Source organism: Rhamphochromis longiceps, linkage group LG19 (genome assembly GCF_057381845.1).
Source record: "Rhamphochromis longiceps isolate RC_006_pf linkage group LG19, R_longiceps_female_GT1.1, whole genome shotgun sequence".
In the NCBI taxonomy this organism is placed as follows: Eukaryota; Metazoa; Chordata; class Actinopteri; order Cichliformes; family Cichlidae; genus Rhamphochromis; species Rhamphochromis longiceps.
In genome coordinates this window covers 10,632,684-10,657,193 of record NC_140575.1, presented here as the reverse complement: position 1 = coordinate 10,657,193, position 24,510 = coordinate 10,632,684, and the positions used below count along the sequence as shown (strand labels likewise).

General features: G+C 45.6%; 1 protein-coding gene across 4 annotated transcripts in view; it reads right to left on the bottom strand.

Moving 5' to 3' along the window:
• mipol1 (mirror-image polydactyly 1) overlaps window positions 1–24,510 on the bottom strand; it is a 48,179-nt gene that overhangs the window by 6,621 nt on the left and 17,048 nt on the right. For all 4 annotated transcript variants that reach the window (XM_085391844.1, XM_085391845.1, XM_085391843.1 and 1 more), the window contains 7 exons: window positions 24,007–24,100; window positions 23,738–23,843; window positions 22,727–22,853; window positions 20,059–20,092; window positions 19,805–19,975; window positions 7,397–7,438; window positions 4,173–4,264 (listed from right to left, as the gene is read on the bottom strand). In XM_085391844.1, coding sequence (XP_085247970.1) covers window positions 4,173–4,264; window positions 7,397–7,438; window positions 19,805–19,975; window positions 20,059–20,092; window positions 22,727–22,853; window positions 23,738–23,843; window positions 24,007–24,100 — 666 coding nt within the window. The remainder of the gene's footprint in view (window positions 1–4,172; window positions 4,265–7,396; window positions 7,439–19,804; window positions 19,976–20,058; window positions 20,093–22,726; window positions 22,854–23,737; window positions 23,844–24,006; window positions 24,101–24,510) is intronic.

Sequence of the window (24,510 nt, the reverse complement as noted above, 5' to 3'; positions counted from 1 at the left end):
CAGAGGCCGACAGCACTGAACACAACAGCAGACTGGTGTGTGGTAAGAAAAACAGATCTGATGGTAAACTGGTCTCTGAGGACACAGAGACCGAGAGCTGTGCAGGAAGTAACAGCCAAAGAATTCATGACGATGTTTCTCAAACGTGAAGCGCAGTTTGATCTTCTTTTGCTGCTGGTTCAGTCAGAGAGATGAAACCTGCAGCTTCTGAATCTGAGCTGTCGGCTTCCAGCCGGACAGCGCGTCTGTGCCGTCAGGTGACAATCCCCGCTCGGCGTTTACATCTTTGTGCAGAATCTGTTTACCTGCTCTCATTTACTGTTTCAGCTGTTTGTTAATAGAAATAGTTTTTTGAGCTCTAAGCTGACACACTGCCGTTTCTGATAAAATGCATTTATATTTAAAATTGGTTCAGGAGTTTTTAAACCCACCTCCAGTTTGGGCCATCAGCGAAGAAACCAAGTACACAAACACAGGCCTGACCTTTGACCTGCTGAGATCTGTTTTATCTAACCCGGTCTGCACTGCTGAGGTTAGCGGCGTCTGATCAGGACTAAGAGACTTGAAGCATAAATAACTACGTTTCAGTCTGAGGAAATCAGAAGGAATCACTGTCTGGATATTTTAAATCAGTCTTCACGCTGGGACGCATTTCCTGTGATCTGACAGGATCGCTAACAACAGGCAACACAACATGAAAGAAATCCAGCTGCTTTTTTTTACTTCTACACTATAGCACCTCCTCAGAGGTACTAATACGTCAGACTGAACATGCCTGGTTCAGAGGTTGAAGTGCAGCTTTTTGATTGGCTGCAAACTGAACAATAACCAAATATCTCTCCTGTGAGGGCATCAAATCAGCACAGAGACCCTGAGAAAAACCACCAATAATAGAGAATAAACAGAAACTGTAACACAGCAAACACAGAATGTGACCAGCACGTCAAAGGTCAATCTTCTTCTGACGTCCTGCTAATCCCGTGGACCAACACACTGATGAAAAACCATCTGACACACATCTGTCAGCCTGCCGGGCTCAGAAATCCAGCTGTGAGCCTTCAGACTGCTCAGGACCAGTACTGAGACCAGCTCCGAGCCCGTGAGAGGAACAAAACGTCCCCACTTTGAGGCTGTAATACCTGAGACCCCACACACACACACACACACACACACACACACACACACACACACACACACACACACACACACACAGGGTTTAATGAAGTAAAATCACAGGAAATTAGTTTTTATTTCCACCAAGAAAACTGAAATCAAACAAAAATCCTGATTCCCCCCCCCCCCCCCCGACATCTCAGCAGGCGTCCAGCATCAATCCTGATGATTTATGGAGACTCACAGTTTGGCCAGCGTGGACGCCTCGCTGCTCATCTTTATTCTGACTCAGGCTACTGCGGCGCTTCGCTGTGACTGCCGAGTGGGGCCTCAGCCCGAGTGTTCTTCCTCAGGGCCGGTCCTGAAACCGCGCCCTCTGACCTCTCTGATGCTTTCTGTTGGGTTTCGTTCATGTTGTGCACCGGCTACATAGGGGCTGACAATGTTGTCGCGTCTGTCCTTTTTATCCTCCCTCGCTGGTGTCTGATCTTCTTTTCTGTGCCTCTTTGCTGATTTGATGAAAGCCCAATTAGGATAACCACACATTTTGAGTGCTTCCTTTACATGTGTGTTCCTTCTTTTTCCCTTCAGGCTTAGAGGGAACATGTTCTGCCCGGCGGTGTAGGGTCCTATGTAGCCGGTGTTTCTCTCTCTCATTATAGGTTCACGCCCTCGAAGGAGGAAACACCTGTGCCTCATCAGTGTGGATGGCATTCAAGCCAGGAAGCAACGGCTGTTCTTCACTGGATCGTTGTGAGAATCACGTCAGTGAAAGTTGAGCGTCTAGCAAGTGTTTTTCCATGTAGTTGTGTGTTTGGAATCTAACGAGCGTTTCTTTGTGTGCAGACCCTCTGGACTGTTTTCCCCGGTGTTCCCTAAGTGACGAGTGTTCGAGTGGATTCGTGTTTGGATTGTTTGGAGAGAGACAAGAGTGTTCACCTGGATTTCCCCCTAAGTAAAGAGAAACGACACTCCATCATTACTGAACTGAAGGTCAGTCAGTCCGTGGAAATGCTAAAACTTTGAATGTGTCCCCAAGTGCAGTCTCAAAACCAGGTGCTACGATGACACTGGCTCACCTGAGGATGCCCCAGGAAAGGAAGACCAAGAGACCCCTCTGCTGCTGAGGATACATTCATCCGAGTCACCAACCTCAGAAATCCCAAGTTGACAGCACCTCGGAGCAGAGTCCAGATAAATGCCACACAGAGCTCCAGTAGCAGACACATCTCTACATCAACTGTTCAGAGCAGACTGTGTGAATCAGGCCTTTATGGTCAAATAGCTGCTGAGAAACCACGACTAAGGAAAAGCAACAAGAAGAGATTTGTTTGGGCCAAGAAACACAAGAAATGGACGTTAGACCATCTGTGCTTTGGTCTGATCAGTCCAAATTTGAGATCTTTGATTCCACCTGCCATGTCTTTGTGCGACACAGAAAAGGTGAATGGACGGTCTCTACATGGTTCCCACTGTGAAGCATGGAGGAGGAGGTGTGATGGTGTGGGGGTCTTTTACTGGTGACACTGGTGGGGATTCATTCAAAATTGAAGGCACACGGAACCAGCATGGCTACCACAGCATCCTGCAGCGACATGCCATCCCATTAAGGTTGGGTGATATGTAGAAATTTTCCAACCAACAACCATCAGTCCAATCGCCAACAACAGGTGATATATTCGCACAGGAGCAGACTTTTTGATGGGCGGAGCAATGTAATCATGCATGGACTGATTTGTGCGTTTAGAATTTATAAGTTTTGTTTGGAGGGAATATTTTACCTACTTTTCTTGTTTGTTTCATAACATAGCTACTTTTTGGATTATTTATTTATCTGTTAATTTATTTGAGATGCGCCAAATTGCACAAAACACTTAACTTTTTTAATGCTCACTGGAAGAGACTTTGATTTTCAGCTTACTTTTGGTTTAATTTTGCATTTGTTGTTGGGTCAACTGTGTAAGACAGATAAACACGGTTATAGTGGAAAAAAGAAGCCAGTTTCTCTTTGTTTCCCTCCCGCCATTGTAGGTTTTTTAAATAAGGTTTTTGGATTTTTCTGAACATAGGCTACTGCCTTTCTTTCTTTCTGTTATGAGTTTGAGTAAATGAATCGCTGCATTTGGGCGCACTTTGAGGAGGGTGCATTTGCTTGCCGCTGGAAGAGGGTGCCATTAAAACAGTGCTATTATTTTTCCGTTGACTGCTTCTCTTAGCCTCAACCAACATTATCAGCAAACGTACTCATGGACAAATAAATAAATAAATAAATCTCTCTAGTAAAACTGATTGGTGAAAGGCTCAGCCTCAGTGGATATATTCGCCCAATCGCCCAACCTTACATCCCATCATTTATTTTCCAACAGGACAATGACCCCAAACACACCTTGTGTAAGGGCTGCTTGACCGAATGATGGAGTGCTGTGCCAGGTGGCCTGGGCTCCACAGTCACCTTACCTAAACTCAATGGTGATTGATGGTGAGATGGTTTGGGATGAGATGGGCTGCAGGTGAAAACTAGTAATGACTTCATGAACTTCTTCACAAGTAAAATGTTAACAATTAGAGAAAAAATGACTCAAAATCATCCCACAGATGTAATATTATCTACAGCTACTTTCAGTACCATTGATGTTATTAAGTTAGACTCTTTTTCTCCAATCGATCTTTCTGAGTTAACTTCAATAATTACTTCCTCCAAACCATCAACGTGTCTTTTAGATCCCATTCCTACAAAACTGCTCACAGAAGTCCTGCCACTAATGATGAAATCATGGAAAATATTATTATTTTTTATGATTTCACTAACTGAAAGGACATAACCCAGCTGAAATCAGCCGCTCCTAATATTACTCACTGATAAATCCACAGCAGGAAGTGATAAGGGACTTTCACAATAAAACCACAGATTTAAATCAAAGCTCTGACATATTTTAACTGACACCTTAAATCAGCTATTTGGTGTCTCTGAGATCTGGGTCCTTGTTTGGACCGAAACCACAGATTTCTCCACATTCCTGTGGATGAACATCTTTAAGTTCAGACTCGCGTGTGCTGACCTGTGATTGGCTCGTAGGGCCCGAACCTCCGCTCCCAGCCGCCGCCGGTCCTCCAGAGCACCGTCCCTCTCCATCTGCACCTTCTGCAGCTCCTGATTGGATGAAACACGCGTCAGTTACAGGTAATCAGCTGATTTCAGTCAACACCAGCAGCAGAGAGGCACGTTACATCAATCCACCCGAGGCTTCTGGGAGCCGCGCTCTGATTGGCCGACCTAACCATGTGTTTGTGTTTTAACTGCTCGTGCTCACGAAGAGATCAAGCCATGGCTCTCAGCGCTACTTCCTGTTCAAATAAAGGATTAATTAACTAATGGACTAATTAACTCTAACGCGTGTCAACACTGCGCGTAATGAGGAGGGGTTTACAGGTGCATTGTGGGAATCAGAGGGGATTTCTGCGTTTGTCGAGCACCGTAAATTAACGGTAATGATGAGGATTAGATGCGTTAGTAAGGCGCCGGCGAGGCAACGAGAGAGAGAGAGGACGCGTTTTAATCTGCATGGCAAAGGCAACAACACAGGAAGTGACATCATGACCAATCACAGCGTGTTTCAGAGTCTGTATCGTCCAGTTTAGGTTACGGTCGTGGATTAAACCTTAAACGAGGAGGGGGGAGTTCCTCTGGGCTGCGCTGCAGCAGGACCACAGAAGAAGAAAAGGCTGTTTTCATTTTAAAAGCTCTGCCTGTCTTTGTAATGATGTCATACTTCCTGTTTTTATGACCTGCTGAGCCCACAGTGAGGCCAGGCGGCAGTAAAGCAGCAGCAGTGTTTTGTAGTCCATATTCTGGGTGTTGTAGTTTATACATGTCACCGTCACAGAGTCCAGAGTCCTTGTGAACTGTACTTAACGTCACCATGGTTTCCACCGAGGTTGAAGTTTCTGACGAGTCATCAGTGAGCAGAACGCAGACGCCGCCGGAGCGCTGCAGCTGCCAGAAGGACATGGGTGATGCCATCGTGGTGAAGTCAGCAAGTCTGCTGAGAGGATGCAAGGATGTGCTGGACTGAGTGGAGCCATTTTTAATGGGCATGAATGAATATAAAAGGCAGCACGGTGGCACAGAAGGCCCTGGGTCCGAATCCACCGTGTGGGCGGGGCCTTTTATGCTGCATGTTCTCGCCAGCTTCCTCCCACAATCCACACACGTGCAGTTAGTGAATGGTTGTCTCTGTCCCTGTGCTGGCCCTGTGACAGACTGGAGACCAATCCAGGTGTGCCCTGCCCCGCGCCCTATGGTAGCCGCGATAGGCTCCACCCCCGTCACTGTGAGAAGGATAAGGAGAAGAGAATGGATGGAGAGATGTACTTTTTATTTATTATTCGTTGTACTTGTTCTGTATTTTACGAGTGAATGTTGTATTTCTTTAGAGGAGCCGACATCATGATTAATGAATTTCCTTCATGGGAGTTCGGAGGGGGCGGAGCTCGCACTCTGATTTTAATCCCTATAAAGACCGTGTGAAGCGTTTTGTTTTACAAACATGTTTTAAATAAAGTTTATTACTTTTTGTTATTTTATTCCTTTCAAACAGCTGACCACTCCTCCTGTATCTTCCTCCCCTCTTGTCCTCCTCCTCTGCGACTCTGCACAGGGAACTGAATTTGTGGACAACCGCGGCGGGCCACCAGCGGTGGGCCGCTGCATCGCGCTTTTGCGTCGGGCTGTGTCTTTGGTCAGACTGTGTGGAAGTCAGCCGCAGCCTGATCCCGACCTACTCCCCTATGCTAATCGAAGCCCTCGAGGTCTGGGAGTTTAAAGCGAGACATCAAAAGAGGAACCAAACCCGGAGAGTCAATATGTGTCTTCTCCAGCCGGGCCGGAGGAGACGCTTCAAAAGAGCTGCCCGACTTATTAATCAGAATAATTTCCAAATGATGTGAGGAGCAGGCGGGAACGACGCCGCGCTGACCTTTAACACGACGAGTTAAGGTCAACCGAAGAGGGAGGACGGGGGAGGAGGTAATAAAAGGAGCCCGCCCGAACCTTTACCACCAAAGAGGGGAGCTGTCTTTAATTAGCATGGAGGAGCAACAGGACAGGAGGTGGAGGTGGAGGTGACAGAGGCACGGGGTGAGGAGGAGGAGGAGGGAGGGGGGTATATGAAAGGAACTACTTTGACCTTTAACATGAGGAGTGTGTGTGTGTGTGTGTGTGTGTGTGTGTGGAGGGGGGGGGGCGCTCAGGATGTGGAGGTGAGGACGAGAGGAAACTTTAATTATCAGAAGGAGGAGCGCGGCGAGGAGTAAATGAAACGCTCCTCCTCTTCCATTGACCTTCAACATCCACACTGTAACTGTACTGACTGTGGGAGTAACTGAGTACTTTACTCAAGTACTTCAGGATCACTGATATTGGTTTTACTTTTTTGACTGCACAGACCTGACAGACGGAGCCGTCAAAGATCAGTAATCGATAATCAATCAGAGAGATGGAAAGCGGCCTGGATTTATCGAAGGTCTCCGCTGAGTCGATCCAGGTTCACGGATGGAAGCCCAGAGGTCAAGTGTGCAGAGGACAGCTGTGAATGCTGTGTTAACGTGTACGTCTGCGTGGAAACGTTTTGCGTGCGTTGTAACGTCTGGTTTCTGGTGTCGGCTGCGGCGGCTCTCTGGCCGCCTGGCGTTAATTTGCCGGCAGCTGCTGAGTTTGTGTGTGAAATTAAAAAGCTCTCCAGGCTCTAATCCCCACAGAGCCCTCAGCCTAATTAACAGGCTTCAGCAGGAAAAACGATGGCGCTACATTAATAACAAAATTTAATCAGAAGAACAAAACAGACGCAGGCAGAGCAGCAGAAACAGATTCTACCGAGACTCGACTGAAACAGAAACCTCGCATCAACAAACAACAAACTTTAATCAATGAAACTAAAACCCAACGTTTCCATGTTTGTAAAGGACCTCCTAAAAAATCAATAACTGCTCAACTTAAAAATGTAATTTCTTTGATTAAATTTAAAAAAAATCAATGATCTAGTTTATTCTGACTGATAAACTTTGATGATGTGTCTTTCCTTGCTTCACACTTTGTCACTTTTAGTGTGAAAGGAGCTAGAAGAAAGAATACTTTAAGAGGTAATGGTACTGAAGTGTTAAAAATAGTGTTATTGTAGGCAAACATCCAAATATTGACCAGGGGTGGGTGGGTGTGTGTGTGTGTGTGTGTGTGTGTGTGTGTGTGTGTGTGTGTGTGTGTGTGTGTGTGTGTGTGTGTGTTTACCTCGCTTGCCTGCTGCTCTCTCTCTTGTTCCAGGCGTTTCCACTGCACGCAGACAGGGACAGAGTTAATCTGCAGTTACTGATCGGACCAATCTGCAAACGCACATTTTAACTCATATCTATAATCAGTCATTCAGCAATTGATCCTAATCAATGAGCTGAGCTGTGGGCACTCGGCTCTTTCAGCAGTCCGAAGTGTAGAATCATGTTTTTACAGTTTCCTCATATATTGATCCACTGACACGCTGAAAACACGTGATCATTCGAGCTGAACACCTCAGCTTCTGTCTGACTGATGGTGGAGTTTTTCAGCCCTGAATGCTGCCTGCAGACGTTTTAGGACAGAAGCCTTAGGGGTCACAGAGGTCAGAGGTCAGCACTTAGGCCAACCTTAGGCCGCAGCTGTCAGAGCAGCTCTGATTGGTCGTCACGGTTATGTAAGATTCTGGTGTCAGAAAATCAGGAAACAGGTGAGAGGAAGCAGGCGAGACAGACGCCTGAAACTCCGCCTCCAGTTGCAGGCATTAAACAGAATCACAGACGGGTTTCACCTGTGACTTTTACCACTCAATGAGCGTGGAGCTCATGGAGAGAAAATAAGGCCTTTACCAAAGTGTTTAAATTCCCTCAGGACTGCAACAACATTCAAATGCATTGCACGCTGATGTCACAGCCACAGGATATCACCACGGTTACAATCACATCACCATCACAACCACGATGACCACCACAATCATCATCATTGTTACGACCTGTGGCCATAAAAAGTCTGTGTGAGCTGCTGTGTTTCTCTTTACTGTGTCTCTCTGCAGGTCCTTCCCCTAATGAAGAGCAGAGAGCTGCTGATTGGACCGTGGTGACTGCGTTCAAAAACCCGCTCTGACAGCTGCCAGGAGGGAGAGAGAAGCAAGCGAGCAGCTTTGACAGCAGACGCGGACCTGGACTCCAACTTTTTGGGTTACTTTGTATCTGTGTAAGCGTGCTCTGTGAGAGCCGCCACCTGCGGGTATAAACTCAGTGCTTATGCATAAGCACTGAGTTTATACTTATGCATAGGCTGAAGGGGTGAGCTGCTGAAGGGGTGAGCTGCTGAAGGGGTGAGCTGCTGAAGGGGTGAGCTGCCTTTTCTTTTGAACTGTTTTGTTAACTCAAAAGACACGACGTCGTACTCTCATTCCCAGCGCTTTATTCGTTCCGCCATTTTACATACAAACAACAACAACACTTCGCGGGCAGGTCACGCATGTAACTATCTAGCCACTTCTGACCACAAACTGTACGTGTACATGCAGTATCAATAATGGCTGACCCCAGTGCCTCAGTCAGCAAGATTTCAGAGTCTGGCTTTAGTGTACAAAGTAGAGATGGACCGATCCGATATTACGTATCGGTATCGACCTAAATTACTGGATCGGATATCGGAGAAAAATAAAAAATGTAATCCGATCCATTAAATATCACGAAAGCACCTCACAAAACTTGCAACACGCCGTAACTCGCCTCAGAACGTTAGCACGTCGGAGCAGTATGCATCACGTGATAGAGCGGCTGTGGCATGCGGGACCTGTCCTGGTCTGGATAGCATGTGGAGCTTCGCTAGCAACCCGGCATTTCATCTCCGACAAAGTTATTCCCGAGAGAAGTAAAGCAAGTGTGTAAGTCCATCTCTGAATGTTTGTAAAGCATTCCTGCGTTAAGCTTAACAAACGATATATGGAGCGACTGCCTCTTCTTGCTGCTACTTCAATCATGAAACTGCTTAATGATCAGCTGATCGGCTTTTCTGTCACGAGTCCGTCTCTCTTGTTTGTTTTTGGCCCACTTTGCACCAGAAAGAGGAAACCAGTGGATAAACAACAGCAGCACATTTAAGCTTGATAAGCTGTTGTTAGAATGTATTTAATATTACTTTCTACTCGAGGATCTTTTTCTACGTAGCTGACGCTGGTAACTGTGCAGGGGCGGATCTAGCAAAGTTTAGCCAGGGGGGCCGATAGGGCATGAACAGGGAAAAGGGGGCACAAAGACATACTTTTCTTTCTTATTCTCATTTAAAATGTCTAGCTTTTAATAAATAATTATCTGACACCCAAAGTTTTAATTTGATGTAAAATGAATAGAAGTCAATTACTGTATATAGTAACTATTAAGTCTAATATATATACCCTAGTAAGCTATAGTACTTTTTACTTTGGGAAGGTACCATCTGTGCAGTCTGCAATTTTGTTGAAGAAAGATGTTGAATCTATTTAATATTTCTTGAAAAATAATTGATTTCTGTGCATTTTTTTTCGCACTGCATCAAATTAAGGTTGATTACGTCGATTAAGCATCATGAGGTGGAGCGTGAGGGGTGGTTCCCTATTTTTTATTTATTTATTTTTGTTGTTGCTGGGAGTTGGAACCCTATTAGTTAGGTTGCTTAATATTTATGCTAAGTACTCTTTAAAATACCAGAATAGGGAGGATGGTGTAGGTTTGAGTTTATTAGATTGATCAGTATTGCTGAACTATGAAATATTTTTTTTTGCATACAGGTATAACAGAATAGCTTTAGTGTAGTTGTTGTTTTAAACTTGAGTATGAACTTATACAAAATGCAGCAAGATATTTAAAAAACAGTTTTGTTGATTAAAACACACTATATCGGATTCATATCGGTATCGGCAGATATCCAAATTTATGATATCAGTATCGGTATCGGACATAAAAAAGTGGTATCGTGCCATCTCTAGTACAAAGTAATGTTACACTCCTCCACTTTCCCATCTTCAGTTAGCTTTACTTGGTCACCATTATGATGAGGACAGTCTTTCGCCCAGTGGTAAGTGCTCTGACAAATAGCACATCTTGTTCGCTTGCCAAACTTGTCAAGTGGGTTGGTACCTTGTAGTGGTTGTCGCTGTCCACTCCGCGACGAAGTACCGTTGTTTCGTTTGTATTTGGGACCTCTTTGTTCCGTAAGGAAAACTGCATCTTGGTTCAGTTGAATTCCGCTGAAAACTCCGGTTACTTTCCCTCCGAAAATCCGTTTCAGTGCAGACTTCATAGACGCAAACGTTAAGTCCGTGCACACTGTCGACTTTCCTCATCAAGACAAGCTGTATCTAGAAGCTTAAATGCTAGCACAGCATCAGGCAGCGTCATGTTGTACTTTTTCATCCGGTTATAACGCTGTTCAAAGTCTATAATGTAGTCTGCCATGGACACGCTGTGGTTCTTTGCAATGCAGTCAAAACACGAGTAGGCTTCATAAGCGCGATCTTTCTCTTCTCTCTGAAACACCGCGTCAAGTTTTGCAAGTCATCTTTGTCCAAATCTTCCGCGTGTATCTCCATGGCCGTTTCTCTGGCTCTTCCCTCGAGCCCCAGCGCCACCGCGAGTGCCTGTTTCTTTTTATCCAGCTCCGTAACTTGTCTCCAGATATTGACTTCATTCTTCCAGCACTCGTATGGCCTGGCTTCATCAAGCTTTGGTGGTACTTTGTAATTTGAAACCATCCTCTGCTACCAATGTTAACTCAAAAGACACAACGTCGTACTCCGATTCCCAGCGCTTTATTCGTTCCGCCATTTTACATACAAACAACAACAACACTTCACGGGCAACAGCACTCTCGCGATATAACAGAAAATAACAAGTTAACATGTTTTCTCCTATTTCTGGGCTAGGAAGCGAGGGATAGTATTAGGGCTACACGATTAATCGTTAGAAAATCGCGATCTCGATTCATACTTATGTGCGATCTCATTTCCAAATGACAACGATTTAAAAAAAACAAAAAAACAAAAAAAACAAACAAAAAACGACGACGACTGTACCGCATTTTGATCCGGGACGTACTCTGCATGAAAACAAGCACTCACTCTTCCTGCTCAACAAATGACAAGGGCGGAGCCTTATACCACGTGATACAGAAGCTGTGCCGCGTGATGCTAAAATTAGCAGGGAAAAAACAACGGAGAGCACGTCAGGGATGACGAGAGAGTGACAGGAGAAAATCCGTCCCGGTCAACCACCCAAACATCAATAATGGGAACCTTATACAGCGCTTCCCTATACACGTCGAACTCAAAGAAATTACGGAGGCTATCACTTATCACCTGACCAAAGATATGGCTCCCATCAACACTGTGCAAAACGAGGGATTTAGGAAAATGATCAACACCCTAGACAAACGCTACACAGTGCTGTCCTATTTTTCTATTGTTGCACTACCTGCTCTATACACGCAGTGTCGAGCAACGGTGGAGACGGAATTTCAAGCAGTACAACATTTAGCGGCGACAACAAAACGTGAGACATTTGTTGTTTTTAATGTTTATTTATTGTTTTTATGTTCGGTCTCAACTGTTACGAAGTTGATGTGCAGTTAATAAGTGCAATAAATATTTATACTGGAAAAGAAAATCGTGAGAGAATCGTGATCTCAATTCTAAGCCAAAAAATCGTGATTCTCATTTTATGCAAAATCGTGCAGCCCTAGATAGTATTGTCATTTGTTTGTTTTGTTTCTTTCTTAGGGTTTAGTTAGTTTTCTCTTAAAAAAATAAAATAAAAATAAAAATAAAGTTCTATCTTATCTTATCTTCTCTGGCGGGACTTAGTTGGTTTTGTTTATTATTTTGGCCTGGGTTCACCCTGGAGCTACGCTTCCTGACATTGAATAAAATCACCTTTTTCACCCATAGCTGGTTTCGGCTGTTTGGTTTGGGAACCAGGGCGGGTGCTTGCTTCTCTCTCCTCCTTCTCTCAACCTTATGTGCTTCTCTACACGCCTAGACTAAAGGCGTAACAACCATCTCAACCACCATCTTCATCACCACCATGACCATCATAATCATCACCATCACAATCATCACCGCCATCACCATCATGACCATCACAACCATCATCATCACGACCATCATAATCATCACCATCACAATCACATCACAATCACAACCACCATGACCATCACAATCATCACAATCACATCGCCATCAAAACCACCATGACAATCACAATCGTCACCATCACAATCACATCACCATCACAACCACCATGACCATCACAATTATCACAATCACATCACCATCACCATCATCATCACCACTATGACCATCAAAATCATCACCATCATTATCATCACAATCACAATCGTCACCATCATTATCATCACAATCGTCACCATTAGGGCTGCTCAATTAATCGAATTTTAATCACGATTACGATCTGGGCTTTCAACGATCATTAAAAATGTCTGAGCCGATTATTAGCCCCTCCCTCATTTATCCGCGACACCTTGAAGGCCGGTCCGTGAAAATATTGTCGGGCATAAACCGGTCCGTGGCGCAAAAAAGGTTGGAGACTGCTGAGAGGACCCGAGGGAAGCTCGGAAAGCTAAGCAGAAGTTATTTGGAGAGGAGAGTGAAAAGAGTTGGTTGAAAAGAGAGGTAAAAAAAAAACTTCAGTGGTGTTGCACACTATTTTATATTATTTTTTAAAGTCATTGTTAACCCTTTAAAGCCGGTCAGACCAGCACGCTCCGTTTTGTGTAACCTTTTTAAATCCCTGTAGAACCTGAACCATGTAAGCTAGTGCAATAATTTGTTTTGCATATGAAACCGGAGGAGTTGTACTTACATCTGATGCCATCAGCTTGTCCTCGGTCACGGTTTCCTTCCACATATAGCTTTGCAAAAATTGCATAAAAAGCGCTTGCAGGAACAAAAACAGAAACAGCTTTGCCGATCCAATCAGCTGTTCGTAACACTTCCCACAGTGAAACAGACGTCAGCTCGAACTATCACATGTCCGCCATTTCCTGGCCGAAACCAGAAGTGACGTCATTTTCGCGGAAAATGTAGTTTTTTACTTGTAGGCCTTAAAAGCCGATACTGGTCATGTTTGACTTTTCTGAATAGTTTCTGGGATGTTTGCACTGCTGGAAATAGTTTATTTTGATGCACCTGCTGTTTTCTTTGCAAATTTGCATCATAGGATTGTTTTTTCGTTTTTCCTGCAGTATATAAAAATTGCTGTATCTCCAAAATAAAACTATGAAGACACTCAAAATAAATTTCCTGTTGTTGTAAACTATTTTTTGCAACTTTTTTGTATTTAAAGTTTTGAGGGATAAACCTCTTAAATTTCTCCAAGAAGAAATATATGTAAAAAAAACAAAAACGATTTTCAATTTTTTTGTAGTTTATTGCACTTGTTTGCAATTAATGTAGTTACTATGGACTTAATGCATACATATTATTAAAATATGGGCTATAACAGTTGTATAGCAACTTGAAATGCTCCCACAAATGGCACTACAACATGTAAAAAAATAATATAAGCTCTGGCGGACTTGGTTCTATGGTAGGTCTTAAAGGGTTAAATAAATATTGTCATATAATCGAGATCTCAATTTCAGTGAAAATAATCGTGATTATCATTTTTGCCATAATCGAGCAGCCCTAGTCACCATCATTATCATCACAATCACATCACCATCACCGCCATCATCACCGCCATCACCATCATTATCATCACAATCACCATAACAATCACAATCATCACCATCACATAGAGCTGGGCGATAGAACGATAACGATATGTATCGCGATATAACTTTTACTCGATAGAGAAATTAAACTATCGCGATAGACTTCGCCGCTCTTGTCCTCTTAAAAAAAAAAAAAAAAAAAAGGTCAGCCAATCCAAATTAAGTAGCGCAGAGCCGAACCAATCACAGCCGCAGCGTCACGTCGCGTGACTTGTTACGTACAGCACAAGTGCCAAGCCACACGTGTGTTTGTTTGGGAAGCAGCCAGCGGGTAATGGAGCCAGCGCGTAATGGAGGAAATGAGTGTGCCGACTAAAAAAATCAACCGAGCGTGACCGAAGAGAAAACAGATGATGGTTCCAATGCCGGAGAGATTGTCGAACGGAAGAGCCATAGAAGTTCCGTAGTGTGAAGGTATTTCGGCTATTTCAAGTCTGACAAAAAACAGAGTAGCGTGCACTGTAAATTGTGCCGAAAGCAAGTCTGGAAATACAATAAACTGGTGCATGCGTCACACTGTGCGCCACGTTATTGTTTCGGTGAAATGAATTTCTACAATACTGTTACTGTTAATTCTACTCTCTGCAGTGTTTAAATGCTTACATATACACACAGTTACTGTCCCTCCACACATACGACTCGGTTCTGCTTCTGTGCCCCAGCTTTGTTTACTTTTTCCCACCGAGGCTTCTAGACTTCTGATTGGCCAGTATTTCTGCACGGTTAGGAATCTAGCGCCACCTGCTGCTTTGGCATGTTCATAGCAGCGTTTTCCTTCATTTCTGCCTTTACGTGTGAACGGGATTATTTTTTAAAATGGAAACGGAAAATCTCCGTTTTCAAAAATACCCGTGTACGTGTGGACGTAGCCTCAGTCTCTGACTGGAAGCGCTAATTCGTCATTCGGCTTTTGTCAGACTAAACTAACTGTTAAAACTGTTTGAAAAGCTAAGCTATACAACAAGGAGAGATTGAGAATTTCCTTTTAGTTCTCAGTTTATTTGATATTGACAAAAGTTAGTCAGTTTTGTCTGTTCTTCTGTAAAACAAACTAAGATTTATTTTTAGAATTAATATTTTGTTTCTAAGTGGAATTGACAATTTAGTCTGTTTCGTTTGTTCTATTTTGAAACTTAAACGCTTTAGCGGCTGCCTTTTGTGTAGTTTGCAATATTTGCCTTTATTTATCTGAAAAAGTCTCATGTTCCTTAAGTACATCTACCCTGTTGAACTTATTATGGGAAATAAATATTTAAATAAAAACAAGCTGCTGATTATTTCACATTTTACTTGTGAGCAACGGCACATTTAAATCTTACAAATATAGTTATTTGGCTTATATCGTGATAGATATCGTTATCGCCTGAAATGAAAAAAACATATCGTGATATGAAAAAATCTCATATCGCCCAGCTCTACCATCACATCACCATCATCAACATCATCATCATCACAATCATCACCATCACAATGACCATCAGGATGACCATCATCATTGTTTCTATTACATTGAAGTAAAATCAGCCAGTTAAACTCAGATTTGTTGCGTTTGGGTGTAATCCGTCGGGCACAGCTGTCTCCAGCTGTTTCTGTCAGTAAGTGAGGAACGAAGGTCTGCCTGTGGAAATCACACCGCCTCAGTGTATGGCAGCGCCGGCTGAGCTTTAATAATGCTGTAATAATGTTCTAATAATGTTGTAATTACCTGATATTAGCTCAATAAGAAGCTGCAGCTTCCCTCTGAGAGGGAGAGGAGCACACACTGACTGAGCGCGCTCAGGGACAACTCTCTCCTCTCTTCCCCTCCCTCTTTTCTAATATTTCCCAGAAGCCTTGGCTGCAGGGGGAGATAATCCCTGAGAGATGAGTAGAGGGAGCGGTGGCGGGAAAGGGGGGGGGGGGGGGGTTGGGGTGATCCTCCAGCGTGGAGTGCACTCTCTTCTTCTTCTCCTGCAAGGATTACAGCGGCATTTGAAACATATTTCACCGCGACGCAGCAGCAGAATGAGGGCGGGATTATGGTGTTACTGTGGAGGGGTGGTGTTAACGCAGAGGGGCGGGGTGTTAAAAGATGGCGGAGCACTGATATTGTTGGGGGTTAGCGGCAGTAGCCCAGGTGATGCTGAAGTGATGCTGATACGGTGGCAAGTTTGGGGGGGGTTAATGGAGGCAGAGTGGAGGTGTGAGAGGCTTAAGATGCGAGGCCGCATGGGGCGGAGCCAGCAGAGGTGAAGGTTTGAAGGAGATCATAAACACTGTGAGCGCAGAGCAGCCAGGAGAGGAAAACATGGAGATGTGCAGGGAGACGTCAGGACCTGCAGTTCCACTAATGTCCACTAGGTGCTCTGACCCAGCCTGTTCACATGTGTAAAAGATTCAAAGAAGAGCATTTAACGTGTCATCACCGCGCTGACATCAGCAATCAGACGTCAGGTGACTCAGTATGCCGTCGTGTTGACAGCAAGTATGAGCAGAGCCAGTGACACAAGTGACACCTGGAGACTGTAAAAGTTACTGCCCCGTCAGGTGAAGCTGTGCTCCTATTGTTGCTGAGTGCTGCACACCTGAACAGGTGCAGAGTTCTGGATCCTGTTAGTACGGACACTTTCCTTCTTCTACTCCAAAATTTGCCACTTCCTTCCATCTTCATCAGGTCTCATCACTCCTCTGCTTTCCTGACGGCAGTTGCCATGGTTACTAGAGCTCAGCTGTGCTGCTGCAGGCCTGTTCCCATGGTGACCACAGTCTGTCAGATGAACAGATAAAGGTTTTTCAGATCTGCGAGCAAATCAGGAGGGGGTGGAGCTTCTGAGCCCGCCACCCGCACGCGGCATGCTGGCAGCGCCGATCCTGCTTTCCGAGCCCCCCTTGGATTGCCCCGTTCTCTCCCCCCCCACAGAGACCGGTTTATGAGTCTGGGTGCATTGTGGGTAATAATTCTCTGTGGGTCCTGTAATAAACTCTGTGAACTGAGCGCCGATAATAATCACAGCCAGAGACCGCAGGAACACCTTTTCAAAGTAAAAGTCCAAACTCTGATGCCCGTAATCAGCCCCCAATCAGTTGTTCTGATTGATTATTTACCAAGTCTGACTCAAACTGGCAAATCTGAAGGGAAGCCTCTGAATGTGATACAACATCATCTACGCACAGGCGGCTCACCGTCAAAGCCAGGTTCAAAGGTCACAGTGAGAAAATACAAACATTTACAGAGATGCTCTGAGTTTCTGTGCTTGCTCTGACATCACGAGAACGATCGTTTAAAGACCCCGCCCCCATTGGGACTGCTTGGTCAATGTCAATAACAGCAGAGATGGCCTGTAAAACAATGTTCCCGCCATTTGGCCACCATGACTTCAGAAGACTGTACACAATGATGGCTGAAGCAGCCAATCAGGAAACGTGACAAGAAATGATCACTAGTTGATGAATGTGTGTGTAAGGCAGTGTGTGTGTGTGTGTACGGGTATTAACATCTTTGTGGGGACCAAAAACTGGAAGATTACCATACCTTGGGGGCAGCAGTCTCCAACCTTTTTTGCGCCACGGACCGGTTTATGCCCGACAATATTTTCACGGACCGGCCTTTAAGGTGTCGCGGATAAATACAACAAAATAAAACTAGTACCGGTACCGAAAAAAAGAAGATTTATTCATAACACACGTGAAAAGACCCAGGAAAACCGAGTTAACGATAAAAACGATAACAAAATAACGCTGAAAACCGATAAAAACCCTGAAAAATATACATTTCACACCTGAGCCTCAACTCTCGCGGCCCGGTACCAAACGACTGACGGACCGGTACCGGTCCGAGGCCCGGGGGTTAGGGACCGCTGCCTTAGGGGACCACAAGGATATAAATACACAAAGGGACAGGGAGTATGACTCTGTCCAGCTGTTGCCTGATGTTAACCTCCACACCAGGAGAAGAGGAGATGTCACCCAGGTGTGAGCAGGAGTGTGTAGTGTGGGGAGGGAACACACCTGCAGTCTACCTGTGTGGCTCATTTTAATATCAGTGTGTCCATCAGAGGTGGTCTGTAAGCCACACACACACACACACACACACACACACACACACACACACACACACACACTAGGGCTGCCACGATTTGTCGACTAGTCACGATTACGTCGACTATCAAAATCGTCGACGACTGATTTAATAGTCGACGCGTCGTTTGAAGCTTTGTAAGATCACAAAAGACGCAGGAATAAGTGGCAGGATTTAAGAGTGTAATAACGGACTGAAACAGAAGATGGCAGCATTGCATGTACAAGGATGTCAGCTACCGCTAAACCCCGAAGAAGAAGAAGAAGCAGCTGTGTCCCAGAATTCATAGCGCGGCCCAGCGCAGTTTCCAACAATGGCGGCAGCTAGTTAGTTTTAATGTTACTCTTATTATTCTTTCTGGGTCACAAAATAAACGTTTAACATATTTTCAGGCGAGAATGTAGCTGTGTAAACCTCAAATATCTGCTCAGTTTATCAGGACACCACATATTTTCAAAAGCTCTCCGATGTTTTCGGAGACATCTGTTACCCACTAGCTCGTTAGCGAGCCGGGGGCTAGGCTCACTAGCGCCGTGAGAACACCGGACTCCCCGCAAATCGTTTTCAAACCCACCGCCGTCTTTCGCTACTCAGGTTAAATATATATGAGTCACTTAGATAACTTAAAATGTTATTGTTTGGCTTTTTTTTTTTAGTATTTTATTTGTTCCTGAGTAAATCAGTTTGTCTGAGATTAAAGTTATAGTTTTTACACAGCTGAATAAACGTCAAGCAGACAGCTGATTATCAGAAGTGTGAGATGCTCCAGAATATACTCCAGTGTCCTGTTATATTTTAGATAGCAAGGAGTTTATTAAACTTCACCGAAACAATCTGCAAATTTCATTAAAATTTAATAAACTATCATCTTGTCTTTATTTTTAGTTAGCACAGACCTTAAACACTTAAAGCTGTAAGCTAATGATAGTTATATGAGAGCAGATGCTGCTGGTGCAATAAGCTGTAGTTTTACGTCCAATGGATGATGATCTGATTAGTCGACTAATCGCAAAAATAATCGGTGACTAGTCGACTATCAAAATAATCGTTTGTGGCAGCCCTAACACACACACAGGTGAGTAAACAGCAGGTGTTCAGCAAACAGCGTGTCGGCTCGTCTCAGTCTGCTGTCAATATTTGTGTCTCTGTTTTCACCGCATTCTAAATATTCTCGTTCACATTCAAACTCAAATATTTGAGGTCTGAGCACCGTAACCCGGGCAACCGGGTTAAACACGCCGCTTAGCAACGCTGCTGTCACAACACGATGACGTAGAGAAACCTGCAGCTCGCGTTTGTCACATGACCACCCAGATTTATGGCACAGGGAGGAGACCCTGCAGGGTCACATGACTGCTCTTAAGAGTCTGTTCTTATTAATAAGCGGGAATTTCTCGTGAAGACCCTCACGGTGCACTCAGGATCATCACGTCAGTCTGGATGACCTGCCAAACCAGAACTGGGTCCAGTCTGGCCCGAGTCATTAAAATCCTGCGTTGGCTGACTCTGTTGTGGTCACGTGGTTTATTTCAGCAGCTCGAATCGTATAAAACATTCAGCTCGGATTGAGCAGAGGGAAGTAACTCCACTCTGGTCTGTGACACACCTGTAAGAACACACCTGCGCTAACAGAGTCTTACTTTACGTCTGCTTGTGTCCACTCACAGCGGAGGAGTCGATGCTGAGAAATCGTCTGCGAGCTGCCAGACCTTCACCTCTGATCAATAAGTCTGATCGGTGCGCCTCTTTTATGAACGGATGACAAACACAGGTGTTCGCCCACTCTCTCGGAGCACACAGGTAAACAGACTCACCTTGGCGGTAGAGCTGTCCCTCTCCTCCATCACGGCCTTCATCTCCTGAGCTGTGATGTCACTTCGCCGTTGCCGTGCCAACCAAAGACGCTGGACCAGAACTGAGCCGAACTGCTCGATTTCCTGGACGGAGTCGGCGTCACAGATGTGCCGCAGGAGCTCATCCACATCCTAAAACGCACACGGAAGGAAACCGATCAGAACCTCAGACAACCACGAGAACCTGCGGTCATCAACACGCCGCCAGCGTTTACCTGATCGCCATCGTCCAGGTGGAAGCACTCTGACCTGACAACACACAGATGGACACATGTTAGACTAAGCGGTGCTAAATCTCAGCGGCAGGTGAAGCCCTGAGCTCCTATGAACAGGTCAGCCCAACATTTTTAGCAGATTTAATTTTAGTTTGAGAGAAAAAAACTGAGCATCAGTGTTTTGGTCTCTCTGGCTGCCATTAGAGTCGAGTCAGAGCTCGCTGATTTCTATCATGATGAGAAAAGTTCATATGTCTCTAAACTCGCCGTCATACAGCAACCGTGAAACTAACGGGTGGAGCAGGAGGAGCAAAGAGTGCCCATCCTCTCAGGTAACGGGTGGAGAGACAGAACCACAGGAAGGCTGGTTGGACTAAAGTGGAGGAGACGGCAGGACAACAACGCTGTCCCAGAACACGGAACATGTGGAAACAGCTGCAGATGATCCTGAACACACTTGTTCATCCTCAGAAGACCACCTGAGTCGCTCAGCTGACTAACTTCATCAGGGTTCGAGGGCGTGTGTTCATCCAAGCCACCACCCTAAACCTTAACGAGTAGTTTTAATGTAACACGTGGTTACTTATTTGGTTAATGAGTTAATGATCGCCTTCTACATCTGTTTAGTTTTTAGCTTTTGGTCTCTAAACTGGAAATCTGACCCTGCAGGACAGGGCAGCGTTGGTGGAGAAGCCACAAGATCCAAAGTCTTATTGTGACAGCCGGACTGGTGAGAACCGGCAGAGCTCAATGCTCCTGCAGGGTTCTCGGGGTCAGAGTTCAGCGGACCCTGGATGTAAGCCTCCTGAAGCTGGATGTTTCTGGCTCTCTGAACACGGAAAGGTTTCAGGGCGCTCTGCCTCCATCTCTGAAACACAATATTTCCTTTTCTCTGCCTCTCTTTATGAAATGTGATTTCGGTGTTCAGGTAGTCCCGAGTTCATTTCTGTGCAGTGAGTCTTAAATAAAACAGCGTGTGAGGAGCAGCTGAGGGGGCTGAAGCGGCCTGTAATCGGGCCCTGTAAGGCTGGCGGCCCCCGTGTTTTCCCGCCGCTGACCAAATTAAAGCCGCCGCAGCCTGTGAGATGACCCGAGCTCCTGCAGCTGGGCAGTAATTTGGTCCTCGCTCCCCAAAGCCCACCTGAAATCTGCTGTCTTCGTTGTGAGGCTGCGAGGGCGTGGGTTGGGCGGAGCTTCGTGCTTGCTCTCAGCCTGACGGTGGACGTGCAGCTGGTAACTAGCTGATCCGCGCTCTCCTCCTGGGAAGCTCTTTCATTTAGCCGGCTGCTGTTTTCTGTAATAAACTGTAATAAGGTGGCCGAGCCGCTCGTTCCGCGGGGAGCAGCAGGTAATGAAAGACCGGCCGCCTCCAATAAAGCTCCTCTAACACCCTGCTTACAGCCCATCGAGCCCGGCTCAGCCCGGCTCGGCTCGCTCCCCGTCATTAACACTCCCACACAGCTCGCCTCGACAGAAACACCCCGCCGCCGCCATTAGTAGGATCAGATGAGAAAGAGAATTTATCACTTCACAGAATATTTCTGAGAAACGTCCCAGACGTCTGAGAGAGGCCTGCTTCGGACCTGAGGGTCAGGACCCGGCGTCCATCTTCATCCACAGGTTCAGGGACCGTGCCTGTTTCACGTCAAATTGATCAGGCGGCGGTCAGGTCGCTGAGCGCCGTCCGAGGCCTCAGCCGAAGCCCATTTCTGTTTGACTGCACCATAATCACATTATTCATGCACACACACACACACACACACACACACACACACACACACACACACACACACACACACACACACACACACACACACACACACACACCCTGAGTCCTGACAGATGGAACATGCTCCTCCATATTCTGTCCCTCATAAAAAGGATTGTGGCCTCCAATATCAATTACCCTCTCATCCTGGGGGGGAGGAGGTGGGGGGCGAGGGAGGACGGGGGAGCAGGATGAGGGGGGATATTATCTCTAATTAGATTTTCTGCTCTATTTGGCTGCTCCTCCAAGACGACGAGAGCTCATTTCACAGCCCTTAACAGGACTGAGGAGGTGCATAATGAGGAGGAGGAGCAGCAGGTTGCTCCTCCGTCAGCACAGCAAACATGTTTCACATGTAAATAAAAGAACAAACAGATTCTCCTCAGAGGAGACGACAGCCGCTCTGTTTATGCAACAAACAGAGCCGACACAAACCTCGCAACATCCACGGTTCCTCTTATTAATCATTACAGAACCCCCGCGTTATTGATCGCTGTGATCAGAACAGCCAGAACTCTGTCTGCCTCCAGCGCCCCAAACATCCCGACATATCCGCTTCAGCACCACCCGAGGTGGAGGCCTCTTATCCACACATGTGGCTTCAGCCAGGGTGTCAGGCCGTCAACAGGGTTCTGCTCTTAGTTCTCAAGAGTTGTACTGTAGTTCTACAGGGTTCTACTATTGGTCTACTGTTGGCCCTAAGAGTTCTACTGTCAGTCCTTTAAGGTTTTATTGTCGGGCCTCAGTGTTCAACTGTTGAACCTCAGAATTAGATTAGAGTTAGAGTTCTACTGTTAGTCCACGGGGTTCTACTGTTGTCCCTTTAACTTTAAAGCTGCTTTAAATTCTTCTCAGGTGATAACGAACTTCAATCAACTGACAGGAAATGATGAAACTTACTCAGCCGCCTGCTGTAGTCGATGCAAACGAAGCAAAGCCTCGTCTCTCTCCTCATTGGCCAGCAGGAGTCGTGACATCACAGCCTGATCTCTGTCCTTCTGAGCTGCCAGCACCTCCTCCAACACCGCTGAGGAGACAGGAGGAGGAGGATAGTTTGAGGATAAATTTCAGTAAAAGCAGAATCTTTTTTCAGTGTCTCTCCAGATTGATGGACCAATGAGAGCAGAGCTCATGATTACCACGCCATGTGTGTGTTCAGGGGTAATAACACAGAGATGACCACAGTACTTCTGAGACTCGGTGCACAGAAAATTAAAGTGGAGACTCTGCTGGTTATTAAAGTGCACCAGTTCTCTGGGTGGGAAACTTTTTACTCTGGACAGGTCAGGTCCCACCTGATCCTTCTCTCTCTGTATTTTTATACTCCATCTCTTTACTGGGAATGATGGGACTACACCATCACCAGAGCGGCTGTAGATCTGCCACACTGCATGCGCCTGACCCTGGGAGCTTCATAACCTCCAGGTGAGCTTTGCTCTGTTAGCTGTTACTCAGGTGTGAAGCACACACGCAGGTCTTTCAGCTGCTGAAAACATACATGACATACAGAACATACAACAGACAGGCGGCTGGACCGTGTGTGACGATTTCACTTAACGGTCAGAGAGGGCGCTGATGAAAAAATGACCAAACAAAAAGTTTCTATTGTGATCTGGTGGAGGGAGCACTGTGTTACTGTGATGATCCTACCAGATGACACACTCAGCTCAGTTAAATCAAAATCACACGTGAGTGTGATTGCTGGTTAAACACACACAAACACACACTGTTCTGTTAAACTAACAGCTGCCACGTTAACTGACATCTCATTACCACTGCTGTTGTTTTAATTAGCGCATGCAGTCGTGTGTGTGAGAGAGTGTGCATGGAAAATATTCAAATATTTAAGAAGTCGAGTTTGGATCCGATCTGATTAAGAGGAGAGTAAACTGTGACACTCTCCCTCCTCACCTGCAGGTCTCTCCCAGTCTCGGGCCTCCCTCCGTTTCTCCCTAAGCTCCTCCTCCACCTCCCTCCTATGCAGCTCCTTCTCCTTCTGAACCAGCTGCTGCTGCAGCTGAAACACAAACACACAAACACCTTCTGCTGCTGCTGGATACCAAACATATGAGGTGACTACAACTCCCATCATGCACTTTAGCAAAAAACCTCCAGTGAGTGAGGTTTAGACCCAGTCAGTAATAATGTAAGGGGTTGGGAACACCTGTGTGTGTATGTACCTTGTTGTTGACCTGTCTCAGGGCGTCGAGCTCCTTCAGTAACAGCGAGATGTTTTTGTCTCGGTCGGTGCTCGGAGGCCGGGCTGATGCAGAGCTGCAGCACAGAGATGATGTCATCAATGACAACCAATCACAGATTAAAGAGCTGTAGGTCCCGGAGATGTTTGTTTCTCTTTAAAGACACGAGTTTACCAAACTCATCTACACACAAAACACACACAGTTTAGCTTCCTGTACTGCTGTTAATCTCAGCGTACGTTTCTGTGTGCCTGACTGTGTGTTAACGGTGTCCCCTTCAGCGTGTGGCGTTGGACGACTGAAAGCCTCAGCGGCGCACACAGCGCTCTGAGACATCACTCTCAGGTACCTGCTGTTTCACACCATATTAAAATATCTGTAACGGCACTCGTTAACATGTTTTAAATGTGCTGCACTGAAGGTAAGCTAGTATTTTCCACACTGTGAGAACATTAACTAAAAACAGAGAAGTGTTACACATTTATT